Consider the following 13,976-nt stretch of genomic DNA (forward strand, 5'->3'; position numbering starts at 1 on the left):
TACACACACATACACACACACATACACACACACACACATACACACACATACACACACACACACACACAATGTATGAACAGGACATCCAGTTCTTGTCTTTGAGTCTGGTTTATTTTTCTTAGCATAATGACATGGGATACACAAATGTAAAAATGACCTACATATTAAAAAAGAACAATTAAATTATAACTCATGCATTCAATAGAATAGAATGCTTTCTGTTTGAAGATATTTATATTAACATGATGTTGAGAGATTTTCAAAGCCACCAATCAGAAGGCTCCACTTGTCATGGAATAGGAACTAAGGCATGTTACTGTATGCTGTACTAAGATACAGTAAGAATTGCCCCTTTGTGAAAAGCAGTTCTCTCTCCAGCTGAAGCATTTTAAGGTTGCTGATATGTTATTTATACATTTTGGTATGATCTAAACTAGCAAAAGTATTTTATTTGTTTTAAAAGCTAAAAAAGGGACGCACTTTGTGAATAATATTTTTTTCCTCTGGGAAAGAAATTACTAAAGACACAAACGATGATATAAACAAACTATATTCTATAATACTACCTATTAAGACAATCTTACTGTTTTTGCTGCCTCCTCGTCAAAGGTATATATGCGACTTAAAGTGCCTACTTCGTGTTCATGAACTGGTACCGGGGTAACTTTCAGTGGGCTTGTCCAACCTGAAAACCAAAAATTTATGTACGTTAGGTAAAAAATACAGTGATACCTTTTAAAAATATTTAGTTGATGTGTGTTAAACTGTAACAAGGCTTCTGGGAATTGTAGGTTTAGTTTGATGCTCCCCAAATTATACTAAATACATGTTAAAATTACAATTTAAAAATTGGGTTATAATTGGCCACAATCTTGTATTTAATTTAGAGCTCTGAACTAGTTGGTTATTTTCCTAATTCCCACATTAGTTGTGTACATCAAATGAAACAAGTGTGTTTGCTGACCAAACCTACAAACTTTAAATTTCGTTAGAGCAAAGACCTAAAATCTAAGCCCGTTACATGAAATTGGTGGGTATCTGCATCTATACTAAAGCAATGTCCACTTTGAGAGACAGATACTGTAGCCACAGCAAGAAGGCACAAAGCACAGCTTATGCAAAGCACAGGAGTGCAAGCCAAGCAGAATACTGCTGGCTTCCCAGGACCATTTCTCCAGCCATACTACACTTTATTAAGCCAGAAGTAAATAATGGTGATTAATTTACCCCACATATAAGAAATTTGGGTCTCTAGATAAAATGCTCAGCTTAAAAAAATCTTGGAAACAAAACTTCATGTTCCTTTTTAAAGCTTATCTGAGACACTTCTCTTCTCTGGGGAACAGGCCATCAAAGTGTATTGTAGGCAAACCATCTTAACACCTGGTAATATGAGCCCATGCCCCATTGTGTCATGAGTCTATGCAGAATCCATGATTTTTAAGATCATATGTGGATTGTTATATCCCTTAAAAAAAAAAAAACAAGTTGGCCCAAAAAATCAAAATGAAGAGAAGAAATTTTATGGTCTCATCTCAAGGAAGTGGGGTCTATAAGCAGCTGAGAGAGTAGTAAGGCCCTTTCCTTCAGAGTTGCAGCAGAGTGACTTCGTAAGGGACATGACCAGCTCAGTGCCAGCATGGGGGTAAGGGTTAGATGTTTTTCTCTCTTTTCCCCAGTCACAGAGTCAGGAAGACAGCCTAACCCACCCAGGGCAAACATGTAAATCTGGAGTGGAAAGGACAATTTCCATCCGGACGCTGCATCACAGCTTAAACAACATGAGGAAATCTGGTAACATAATATGTTCTGCTTTTGATGGTGGGGGTGGTCTGAAGAGTTGAGAGATATACACCAAGCCCCCCTAAAAGCAGTTTAGGTGACCTTTGAAATGGGGACTACTGGACTATCCAACTCATCCCTGTTTTTGATACCAGGCATCCCCTGACCCCAAGATTCTGAACTAAAACAGCTGGACTGAAGGTGTTTTGTATCAGTTAACCTCTCTGTACCACCAGTTTCCAGAAAACATGAAATTTCAGATTAGGCTAACATTTTTCAGAACCTACTTGATTCTCTGGCTGCTTTAATTCTCTAAAATTAAAGACTAGATCTCCCAAGAACACTCTGGCTAACTGAATCCTTCCCCCAAGTCTTCCACAAGACTCAGTAATCTCTGCCTAATGTTTGGCTGTGGGTCTCTAATCAGTTTCCATCAGCTTCTGGATGAAGCCTCTCAAAAGACAGTCATTCTAGGCTCCTGTCTGCAAGCATAGGAAAGTAGCATTAATAGCGTCAGGCCTTAGTTGTCTCCCATGAGATGGGTCTCAAATTTAGCCAATTATTGGTTGACTATTTCCTAAACCTCTACTCCATCTTTATACTTGTACGTCTTGTAGGCAAGACAAATTTTGGGTCAAAGGTTTTATGGGTGGGTTGGTGTCCCCCTCCCTCCACTGAAAGTTCCACAAGGCTAGGCTACAGGAGCTGGTCACTTTAGTCTCCATATCCTCAGTTGCAAGGAGTCTCAACTAGGGTCACCACCATAGACTCCCTGGAGCCTCCAATGTCCCAGACCTATGGCTCATCCCACAGATGCCTGCCCCCCTAATCAATTTCCATTTTCTCTCCCAGCCCTCTCTAGCCTCCTCTGTTCTGCTCTCTTCACATCTGTTCCCTATCTTAGTTCTGCCCCCATCCCATCTCCCATCCAGTTTCCTTCATCCATCCGTCTCTGGTGTCTATTTTATTTTCCCTTCTGAGTGAGATTCAAGGATCCTCCCCTGGGCCCTTCTTGTTACTTAGTTTCTTTGGGTCTGTGGGTTGTAGCATGGTTATCCTGTGCTTTATGGCTAATATCCACTTTGAAGTGAGTACATGCCATGCATGTCTTTCTGGGTCTGGGCTATCTCACTCAAGATATTTTCTAGTTCCATCTATTTGCCTGCAAATTTCATGTTATCTTTGTTTTTAATAGCTGAGTAGTATTCCATTGTGTAAATGTACCACATTTTTGTTATCCATTCTCCAGTTGAGAGACATCTAGTTTGTTTCCAGTTTCTGGCTACTATGAACAGAGTTAAGCAAGTGTCCTTGCAGTATTGTGGAAGATCTTTGGGGTATATACCCAGAATGGTGTAGCTGGGTGTTGAGATAGAAGTTCTCTGAGTTTTCTGAGAAACTACCAAATTGATTTTCAAAGTGGTTATACAAGTTCACACTCTTACCAACAGTGGAGGAGAGTTCCCTTGCTCCACAACCTTGCTAGGATATGTTGCCACTTGAGTTTTTGATATTAGCCATTCTAGCAGGTGTAAGATGGAATCTGAGTTGTTTTGATTTGCATTTCCCTGATGACTGACACTGAACATTTCTTTAATGTTTAATCTGTGATATTAGAGATTTCTCTGTTGAGAATTCTCTGTTTAGCTCTTTACCTTATTTTTTATTTGGGTTATTTGGTTTGTTGTTGTGCAACTCATGCCATGAAGAAATCAAGACAGCAAATCATTACTCATTTCCAAAACCCAGCTAAACAACCCATTCATCTATGATACAAGTATTAGGCATTTTATAATGAACTATCCAATTACTTTACTGGATCTTTGAGATCTTTGGGTAGGGATGTTCTGTGCAATGTGAGTTGTTATGAAGACAATATTTCTGGGATTTATGCACTTAGAAAATTACAGCATGACAGAGAATTACTTCAATGTTTAACTTGCTTCTGTATATAGTGTGTATGTGTGTGTGTGTGTGTGTGTGTGTGTGTGTGTGTGTGTGTGTGTGTATTAGGCATGGAAGTAGCAAAAACCAATTCTAGATACTATCTAGACAACCCATCTAATGAAAGACTAGAAATCTCATGAGATTACCCATGCAATATGTTTTACAAAAATATAGCCTTCAAAGTATTTGTTGTCCTGTAACTAGGAGCTAATGGGCATCTCAAGATGACAAGGAGAGTGTGGTTGTGAGGTGCTGATGAAAAAGCAGAAAATTCATGCATGCAAGGACTGAAACCACTATGTGGTAAATGCAACAAGAATGAAGTCCAGAGTTCTGTGAGGTTGCAGAAAGAGCTATCTAGTCCAACCAGATTGTCAGGAGTTAGGAACATCTTCCTGAAAATGACAACTGATCTAATCTTGAAAATTAAATGGATGTAAACTTTAAAAAGGGGAAGTGGATGAAAACCAGTTGTTTCAGGCAGGGAAACAGCATGTACAGTACCCTGGTCTATGAAAGTCTAACGCTATTAAAACTGCAGAGTGTTGGTTACAGTTATCATACAAAGTATCAGGAAGGAATGGCAGGGAAGGTGGAAGAACTGGAGACAAAAGGATCAGCACAGGAAAGCCTTGGGCTTAAATTTTAAATGGTTATCTTTGGAGTGTTTTAATGAGAGAATTTTAAAAGTTTCAGAAACTACTGTGATTTACTCTGGTGACCAACAGAAGTTAGTATGCTGTTGCGACTTTGGTTGTCTCTAGAGATAATCCTTCTGAGATATCCTAGGGACAGAACAGCCTTCTTTGTCCTCTAATTATACATTTGCTCCATGAATTAACCCACTGTACAAACCTTGGATTCTGCAGTTAAAATCTGAGAGCTATGCAGACAGAGATATTGGCAAGGGAAAGATTGTGAGGGATGGTTTTTACAGCCTGGGTGATCAGAGATCATCTCTGAATTCTACTCTGGAAACTTCCCTTCCCATCTTATCCTGGGTTGTAATAATGAAGATATAAGATGGAGGTTTGTTCTTCTCCTTCTACTCCTCTTCTCCTCATTCTTTTCCTTCTCTTTTCTTCTTTCTTCTTCTTCTTCTTCTTCTTCTTCTTCTTCTTCTTCTTCTTCTTCTTCTTCTTCTTCTTCTTCTTCTTCTTCTTCTTCTTCTTTTCTCCCTTCTCCCTTCTTCTCCCTTCTCCCTTCTCCTCCTCCTCCTCCTCCCCCTCCTCCTCCTCCTCCTTCTTCTTCTTCTTCTTCTCCTTCTCCTCCTCCTTCTCCTTCCTTCCTCCTCCTCCTTCTCCTTTTTTCTTCTCCTTCTCCCCTCCTCCTTCTTTTTCTTCATTTTTCTTCTACTCCCCCTCCTCTTATTCCTCCTCTTTCTTCTTTACAATTTTGAGTTGTATTTTAATCTTTATTAGCATCAGACTTGAAGGATGAAACTATAGACTACTGAAGTGTGAGCCAAGTTTATGACTTGCAGCTTAAATGGTCAATATGTTTATGAACCATCTATTAGTACATATAACCTTATTGCTTATATTACTTTCATAATGGCAATGATGATGCCTTGGGTCTCTATTTCTCTCTGCTGCCTGAGGAGTGTTCATTTCTCTACATCCTCTCCAGCATGTGCTGTTACTTGAGTTTTTGAACTTAGCCATTTTTATTGGTGTAAGGTGGAATCCCAGGATTCAATATGGTTGACTTTAGCTGAAATGCCCCAAAATCGGGGATGGAACTTGAAGAGGTCACCTCTAATAGTTAGACAGGACCTCCAGTGGAGGGATGGGAATGCCAAGCCACCTTCAAAAATTTTGACCCAAAATTGCTCCTGTCTAAAACAAATGTAGGGGGGAAAATGGAGCAGAGACTGAATGGCCAACCAGTGATCTGCCCAATTTTGAATCCATCCCATGGGTGGACACTGATCCCTAACACTATTACTGATGCTATGTTATGCTTCCAGACAGGACATGGCTGTCCTCACAGAGGTTCTATCAGCAGCTAACTGAGATAGATGCAGATACCCACAGCCAAGCATTAGACTGAGGTTTGGAGATTCTTGTTGAAGAGTTAGGAAAAGGATTGAAGGAACTGAAGGGGATGGCAACCTCATAGGAAGACCAACAGTGTCAACTAATGTGGACCCCTAGGAACTTCCAGAGACTAAACTATCAACCAAAGAGCATGCACGGGCTGGTCAGAGGCCCCTGGCATATATGCCAAGAACTGCCTTGTCTGGCCTCAGTGGGAAAGGATGTGTCTAATCTTGTAAAGACTTGATACCCCAGGGAGGGAGATGTCTGGGGGTGGCACCCTCTCAGAGGCAAAGGGAGGTGTAGGGGAGGAAGAACTCTTCTAAGGGGACTGGGAGAGGGAGCAACATTTAGGGTGTAAATAAATAAAATAATTAACAATAACAAAAAAGAAAATACTGAACATAGTATAATACATTCTAAGATTTCTTTCTTTGTCAGGATTTTTTGGAGATGTGAATCTAGTTTTTCTGAAATCTGACATAATTGTCATTTATGATTAATAAACATTTCTAGGGTCCTCAAAGTCATTGAAACACTTGAAAATTATGTGGAACTCAATTCACAAATCTCAAGTATTAATCTTAGAAACAGTTAGAAGATAATAATAATAATGGATGTTATTTATTGAATACTCTTTCAGTTTCCAAAAAATTTCCTGGCCATTATATATTTTAATTCTTAGAATTTTGCAAGATACATATTGTTTCCAATTAACATATGAAGCAACTGAACATTCTGGAGCTTAATTTATACTATCTGGGCACATTGGTTCTGTTTTTAGTTATTTTTATATGAATTATATTAATATAAAAGTCATTGGTATCATGGTATGAATTACTTTCCTTAGTTTATAAGTAAGGATACACAGGTAGATAGAGAATTCCAAGTAGCTACAGGTCACATAACAGATAAACATAGGAGTCAAGCCAATAGTGTACTTATCTTGGAGATTAACAGTTTTATTCTAACCAGGCAGTAATATATGCCACCCAGATAAATCCTTAATTTGCTTCTACGTTGTTATTGCCATGTTTATAAAAAACATTTTGGTAACTTAGTTCCTTTAATAAGTTCTTTCTTCAGCCTAAAATCTCTTGGAATGATATTATGAGAATTTAGGGTGAGAACTACTTTTAAGAACTGACTGACAATGTTGCCTTTGAAAACAGATTGGACTGGAGTTTTCTGCTTACATGATAAGTACTATTCATGGTTACACATGACTTCATTTCTTTCCTTTTTAAAGTTTTTATTTATTTAATTTTTAGGCAATTTACTGTAAGAGTGTCAGGTCTGCTGAAACTAGAGTTACAGTCAGTTGTGAGATGCCATGTGGGATTTGAACCTATATTCACTGGAAGAGCAGTCAGTACTCTTAACCACTGAGACATCTCTTCAGCCCACTTTATTTCTTTAAATGATGTATCCTTAGTAATAAACTATGAGTCCAAGCTCCTTTTCAATTTCTAACAACTAACATAGTGTTTGCTATTTGTTGCATCTGATTATCAGTAGCATATTTCCCTAGATAGAATTTTCAGATAACCAAATCTTAAAATATGCTGACTTTGTTAATATTCTATATATGTATTCTATAATTCAAGAACTCCATATTGATGTTTTAAGACAACCATAAGCTGAGTGATATATGAAAAGCATAACTCATCCTTTGCTTACACCTCTCCAGGTTTTCCCTTCCAGCTTAAAGGCAGCTGAGGGTGAAGCTGGAGTCATGCCGAGTGCCTGTTTCCCGGTGATTTCACTCTTTCCTTGTGCTTTCTTCTTAGTCCCTAATAACTATGGTCTATCCCTGGGCAGAATGTCAGATAGAATGTGTTTCTACTGCACAGACAGGCGTTGGCCTTGCTCTTCATCACATTTTGTCTTCCTTCATCCTCTAAGGTTTAAGGTGAAAGCTGAAGATGAACTCTGGAAGCACCCTGCAGTTTCTGACACTAGCAAGCCCAAGTACCTCAGCCAAAGGTCTGACCTTTCCTATAGTCAAAGATGCTAAGCTTTTATCACTCCCTCCCTGCCTACCATGCACACTTCCTATACAGGAAATAGTTGTTGTGGTTTTCCTTTGGAGATATTTTTCACTACATCTCTGTCCAGAGAATCATAGTACAGATGACAGTGGTACCAATAACTCAGCCATCAGAAGCATAACACTATTTATGAGGGGTTTGTGCCTCTTTAGTTCCTATTCTTATCCAATTTACTTTCATCTTTCCCATTCAATTTCGGTCTGTGTAATCTAACTTTTTAACCAGCAGATTGATTACAAGGGAGAGAAACAATGAGGGAAGCTTGTTATACAATTATACCCTTGACACATAAATCCTCTTTTGTAAAATAATCTGTATAATTAGAATAAATTATTTGTTAATATATCTGCTGTTGACCAATTAAACTTAAATTTAAAAAATCATTTTTGTTTTCCAAGCAGATTTAAACATTGTATCACTTGTAACAAGACCTTTGTAAAATCCAATTTAAAATAATTTGTTCAGTTATTTTATGCTAATTTAACTGCTAAAATTTAAAAAGTCTCAAGCTCATTCTCCTTTGCCTCACTTGAGGAACATACAAAGGCTATGTTGCTTTACTTACCTCCAAGTTTTGCCTTGATGGAACTGTCTGGTACTTTCCTGGAATTCCATGTCCTCTCCTCTTTTAGTTCTTCTGCAAGTATTGTTTGCCTTTTTATTGTTGTTTGAAATCCTTTGTCTGGCCTAGGAACTCGATTTTGAGGTTTCACATCATGGAAACTCACCAGGTTTGGTATGGCTCTACCAATACCAGGCTTTAAATCAGCATCTCCACCAGGACTCATAAATCCTGAGCAGGGGTCACCCAAGGGCACATCGTCACGCAGTGGGGACAATGGATACGCCTTCCCGTATGGTGGGGGATAGGGGTAGTGAACATGAAAGTCTGGCAGGACTGAAGGGGGGTAAGGATGAAATTTTAAAAATGTAGGGTTGCATTTTCTTTCAAATCTGTCACAGTTATGTCTGTCTTCAACTCCTTTCACAAAGGGCATGTTCATTTTCTGTAAGAGGTTACTGTAGTGTGGGTAATCTGGATGCTCAATAGCCTTTCCTTCTGAGAAGGCGAACCTTTCAGGGATACTAATCTTCCCAGGCATGTTCTTAGCCTCTGTATCCATGTAGTGTCTCATCATTTTTGAGGATTATGAATTAAATTCCTTTGATTTTTTTACCCTTTAACTATTAAAAACCCATATTTCCAGTAATGGAAGATTAGGATTAATCTACCATAAAATTAATTCAATTTTCTAAATATTAATCATTTTAAAAAAGTCTTAAGGTAATGTTTTTTTCTGCTGAAAGGGAGATAGGCCAGTATAGAAATAGGACATAATAATAATAATAAAAAAAAAACCCACAAAAAGAACCTTTGTTGTTGCTTGGCAACAGGTAGAACCATAACTCATGGTACTACTTATGTACATCATAATGCAATTCTTTAGGAAAACCACAGAAACAAGTGCTAGTAATATTTCCATTATACTTTTTTTCTCCAATGCTCAGGAAACCAGTATTCACACACACACACACACACACACACACACACACACACGTATGTAAAAATTTAATATGTTCATATTTTGTGGGTAAGATAGTAACTTAAAGAATATACTGATGTTGATCTAGTGAATACATATACAGTCTCTCTCTCTTACCTACACATACACACACATACACACACACATGATACACACAAACAAACTAGAAAAAAGTACTTTCCTGGTTGAGACAAATTATAAAAATTGGAATATGCTTAATCTTTAAACACAGTAACAATGAAGATATACTGATTTTTAAGGAAAATAATTCATGAATCATAGCCAATGTAAAAGTTCATTCTTACATGCCTTAAATTATCTGCAGTCTCCTTCAGGTTACCAAAATGTCCAGAATGAAAAAAAAATGAGGTATTTATGTTATTTCAGTAAACAGCAGCATAAAAAACAAGACCTGTTTTAAATGATAAGTATAGCAGTCCATTTAAGAGCTGTTTTTAACTAGACAATTTGGTTTTGCATGAAAACTGCAACTATGTTTAATTATTACAATTGGAGAGCTAATAACTCACACCTCCTTAAATGAAGAAAAAATACAAATAAGGTAAGCTTCTACAAGAGTCAGGTATAGAATATATAAATCAGATCAATTATATGATATTAAATATAAGGAGAATGTGGCCCTCCCACCTATGATGATGATTGAAAATTTGAGATATACTACTAAACAAGCAGTAACATTGAAATGATTGGGTAAGTTTTTCAGCATAAGGTCCTGGACACAGTTTATCCAAAACATGAAAGTCACTAAGTTTTTACTCCATTTAGTATTACCCATCTCTTCACGTTAAAGTGAAAATATTTAACAGTCTGTTTCTAGTGTTTCAATATATTTGTATGAAATTTATTTTTATCCTAGTCGAACTGTCATTAAATCCTTCCAAAGGCAGAAAAGTGGATGCACGGTTCTCTTTCAATTTGAAATACATTCTCATTATAAATGGTCTGTGAGCTGGTTTTGCATGTTTTCTTGAATCCAAGTTGAGGAAGATGATATTCCAAGTTGAGTACTGCATGAAAGTCAATTTCACCTACGGTTTATTGCCGCCGTTTTCCCATCATACCTCTTTAATTTCTCCTAGGTATTCACTGCATGCATTTTCCACGATGTTCCACGCACATCTGATAATGCACAATCGTTCGTATTACAACAGTCAGGAACTTCATGCGTTGGCATTACTATAGCCAGGAACTTTATGAGAGCTGTACATTCATCAAGCCATCAGTTCTCAGGATCTGCTGCCATTTTATTTTTTATTTTTTAAAGGCACCTTAAGGCTGAAACTCAATACACTGCCAAGGTAATAAGAGGGGCTTTTCCTCTGCACACAGGCACCATGGGAAGGCAAAGGATAGAACTTTGCGACACAAGATTCTCGCTTTGGAATCTCAGACCAGACAGGTTCTGGAGGGTTTCCTTAGTGGTGCGGTGGCCTCGAAGCCAAGGGAGCCCCTAGAAATCGACCTCATGCCTCCCATGTGTACCCAAGCTGGGTCCCAAGCTAGCACACCTCCCGCAGATCACCCGAGCGGAAGTGGCGGCGTGTCCGTCGGTCCGTCTTTCCGGCCTGTCGTCCGCCGACTTCCGGCGGCGGGTGGGCGCGCGCCAGGTAACGACCTTCTGCGCCGAGGCTCGGCCGTCGGCGGCGTGTGGATGGAGGCCTTGGCCCCGGGCCGGGCTCCGCGGGGCCGGCGCCGGGCCGGGGCCTTGGGCTCCGTGCTCCGGGCGCTGTCGCTGGCCGCCGTCCTGTTCTCCGCCTTGCTGCGGGCGCCCCCTGCAGGTGAGGCTCGGCGCCGCATGGCGGGAGCTCTGGCTGCCGCGGCTCTTCAGGAGAATTGCGTTGCCCCCCCCCCGTGTCACGTGACTCCATTTACACAAAGACAACGTCTCTGGCTGGGACTGCCCCCCAGAGAGCCTAGTTTTGTGTAGGAATCTTGAAAAGAACTACATTTGCATAGAGAAGACCACTATGGGACCATGAAGGAGGTCTAGCTCCAGGAGATCATCCAGATTTTAAAAGGGCCTTAATAAACTTAAGTTCGTGGGCCTTTGCCAGCCTTGTGTTTCAGAGCGAGTCTATATAGCAATGTATTGTACTGAATCTGTGCTGTGAACCTAGTGAGCGTTTAGACCATCCTTGGTAGTGGAGCTCCCTCTGTTGCTTCTGGATGTAAAATGCAGGGTGTAGTTGGAAACACGTATCCTAGTTTCAAAAATATATTGGAGAAATGAGCGTTTACTAGATTTGCTTATTAGCTAGAAGGGTTTGGTTGCTGTGTGTGTGTTGAAATTGTAGACTTACTAACAATAACCTATGTCCCACAGATCCTAAATAAATGTATTAAAGGTACACTTGTCAGAGTTAAAAAAAGTTTCTTCAAATAAGAGAACTATAAAGTAACCAAGGATACAGACATAGAAGTGTGAAGAAAGGGATACTGTGGATAAAGGAAAGAAATGGGGCATGCTTACTAGTTTTTGTTAACTTGACACAAACTGTAGTCACCTGGGAATAGGAAACCTCAATTGAAGATTTGACTATAAGATTAACGTATGAGCAGTCTGTGGGTTTTTTTTTTTCCTTAATTGCTTTTGATGTGGGAGAGGCCAGTCCTCTGGGAGGTGGGGTCATCCCTGGGCAGGTGGTCCTGGGCAGTATAAGAAAGCAGGCTGAGCAAGCCAGAGGAAGCTAGCCAGCAAGCACTATTCTTCCGTGCTTCTGCTTAACTTGTTGCCTCCAAGTCTGGCCTTGAGCCCTTGATGCCTTTGCTTTTTGGGATGGTGTATAAGCTGTAAGGTGAAGAAATCCTTTTTACCCTTCTTCCAAGTTGATTTGGGGTATAGTGTTTATCACAGAAACAAAACAATCTAGGGTGGGGAGAGGGATATAAAGATTATTCTTATATAATACAAAGTCTAAGTGATGTGCACAAAGAGTTCTGTGAGAATAAATTGTCTAATTATTCTGTCTGAAAAAGATGCCGTTGACTATGGCTCTTGGCCTTGTACCTACCTGGTAATGAAAGTTTGTGGCTTTGTTTACAAATATTGCCTGGTTTTCTTTTTCTCCAATAAGGACTATCAAAAACAAGATAAGCTTTTAGTATCTTAACATGTAGACTGTGAATAATAAAGGCCGATAATTATATAGCACTGTATAGCTACTATGATAATTCTGTAAGGCTGGAATTACTTGTCAGTCTCATTTTGCAGATGAAGCCCCTCAAACTTGTAGGTTAAAATAACTTTCCTGATACAATTGTGTGGCAGAATTTGCACTTAAAGTCCACTGCAGCCTTTAATGCCATGATCTCTCCTCTGTACTTGCTTGCTATTAAGGCTATTTGGGATTAATGCTTAGCAGTCATGGTATTGCAATTTCCATCTGTTCTGTTCACAGCATTACACCATAATATATGCTCATTCAACAATGAATGAAGACTATCAGGAAGTTTTTCAAAATCATTGGCTTAATAGTTTTCATGTTACAGGTGTAGCACTTGCAAATGATTCTTGGCTTAAACACTGAAGTTTCCTTGTACCAAGGAAAGTGATGTATGTGGATGAAGAATGGTATTCCACTGTACATTGAGTGTTCCATGACAGCTGATTAATGAGATCAGGCAGGAAAGCTGAGGGAGGAGGAGTTTATGATATGGATCCTATAAAGTGGGAGAATACTGTAGGCCAGCACGGAAAAGCTGGGTTAAGGTTTATAATGGGTAAGCCACAGGTGTATGGAATTCTTTAAGGAGTATGCAGAGCAATAGGTAATGTCATAGGAGACTGATTCATACTTCCTGAAATGGAGTCAAGGTAAATTATACTCTTATTTTAATACTTGGGAATGTTTACAAGACAAACTTTGACCCCTTATTCTCTTTTTGTTTTTCATAGTTGGACATTTGGTTCGACTGCCAAGAAGTTTTCACTTGACTCAAGATTCACTGAAAGTAGTGGGATCAACACATTTTCCTGGTACTCATAAATAGCTTTTGAGTAATTGAAAGTTACTAGCATCTGTTTAGAGTGTAACAGTCCTGTTGAAAAGTGTCATGTTCCTCAGTTATTCTCCTTCTGCAGAGCTGAATTAAATGTTTCTTTGTAGAGCTGGAGTCACCCAAGGGCAATTCTGTGTGCAATGAACAGTTATTTTCTAAAAGTTATCTGAGGTTTCTTGTAGTGGTTTTACTTGTAATGTATAGACTACTCCCTATGGTATAAAATGTGGGGAGCTTATATATGCTAAAATAATTTCCAATTGAGATTTAAATACAATAAAGATTTTAGATAAATGCTTTCAGAGTAGTCATATGAGGTACAGCAGTGGCAACTTTTTTGAATCTTTATTTCATTAACTTACTTGCCACAAAACACCTTCTTTAATTTTTTTTTTTTTTGCTTTTTTTAGTTGATGAGGTTGACATCTATCAGAACTTTCTAATTCCTCATCGTCATCATGTTGTGACAAAGCACATACACTAATGAAGCAAGTACTCCTGGCCCTGCACACTTGTATTACCTTGAGATTGATACTTGCTGTTCTTGTCTTAGTTAAAACCACACATTGTATGGCGTTTGCATGTCATTGTTT

At 38.9% G+C, this 13,976-nt stretch overlaps 2 protein-coding genes across 4 annotated transcripts in view; one reads left to right on the plus strand and one right to left on the minus strand.

Annotated features, from left to right (window-relative positions):
* Positions 1-10,286, minus strand: part of Spata48 (spermatogenesis associated 48) — a 62,552-nt gene extending 52,266 nt beyond the window's left edge. For both annotated transcript variants that reach the window (XM_031338561.1, XM_031338560.1), the window contains exons 1-2: positions 8,385-10,286; positions 585-685 (exon numbers count right to left, since the gene is read on the minus strand). In XM_031338561.1, coding sequence (XP_031194421.1) covers positions 585-685; positions 8,385-8,958 — 675 coding nt within the window. In that variant the 5' untranslated portion in view covers positions 8,959-10,286. The remainder of the gene's footprint in view (positions 1-584; positions 686-8,384) is intronic.
* Positions 10,287-10,732: 446 nt separating this feature from the next.
* Zpbp (zona pellucida binding protein) overlaps positions 10,733-13,976 on the plus strand; it is a 142,728-nt gene continuing 139,484 nt past the window's right edge. Inside the window, exons 1-2 of one of the 2 annotated variants that reach the window (XM_031338565.1) lie at positions 10,733-11,162; positions 13,280-13,360. In XM_031338565.1, coding sequence (XP_031194425.1) covers positions 10,850-11,162; positions 13,280-13,360 — 394 coding nt within the window. In that variant the 5' untranslated portion in view covers positions 10,733-10,849. The remainder of the gene's footprint in view (positions 11,163-13,279; positions 13,361-13,976) is intronic. The other variant, XM_031338566.1, reaches the window with a different exon arrangement.

The sequence above is a fragment of the Mastomys coucha genome, unplaced genomic scaffold (genome assembly GCF_008632895.1).
Source record: "Mastomys coucha isolate ucsf_1 unplaced genomic scaffold, UCSF_Mcou_1 pScaffold22, whole genome shotgun sequence".
Lineage (NCBI taxonomy): Eukaryota > Metazoa > Chordata > Mammalia > Rodentia > Muridae > Mastomys > Mastomys coucha.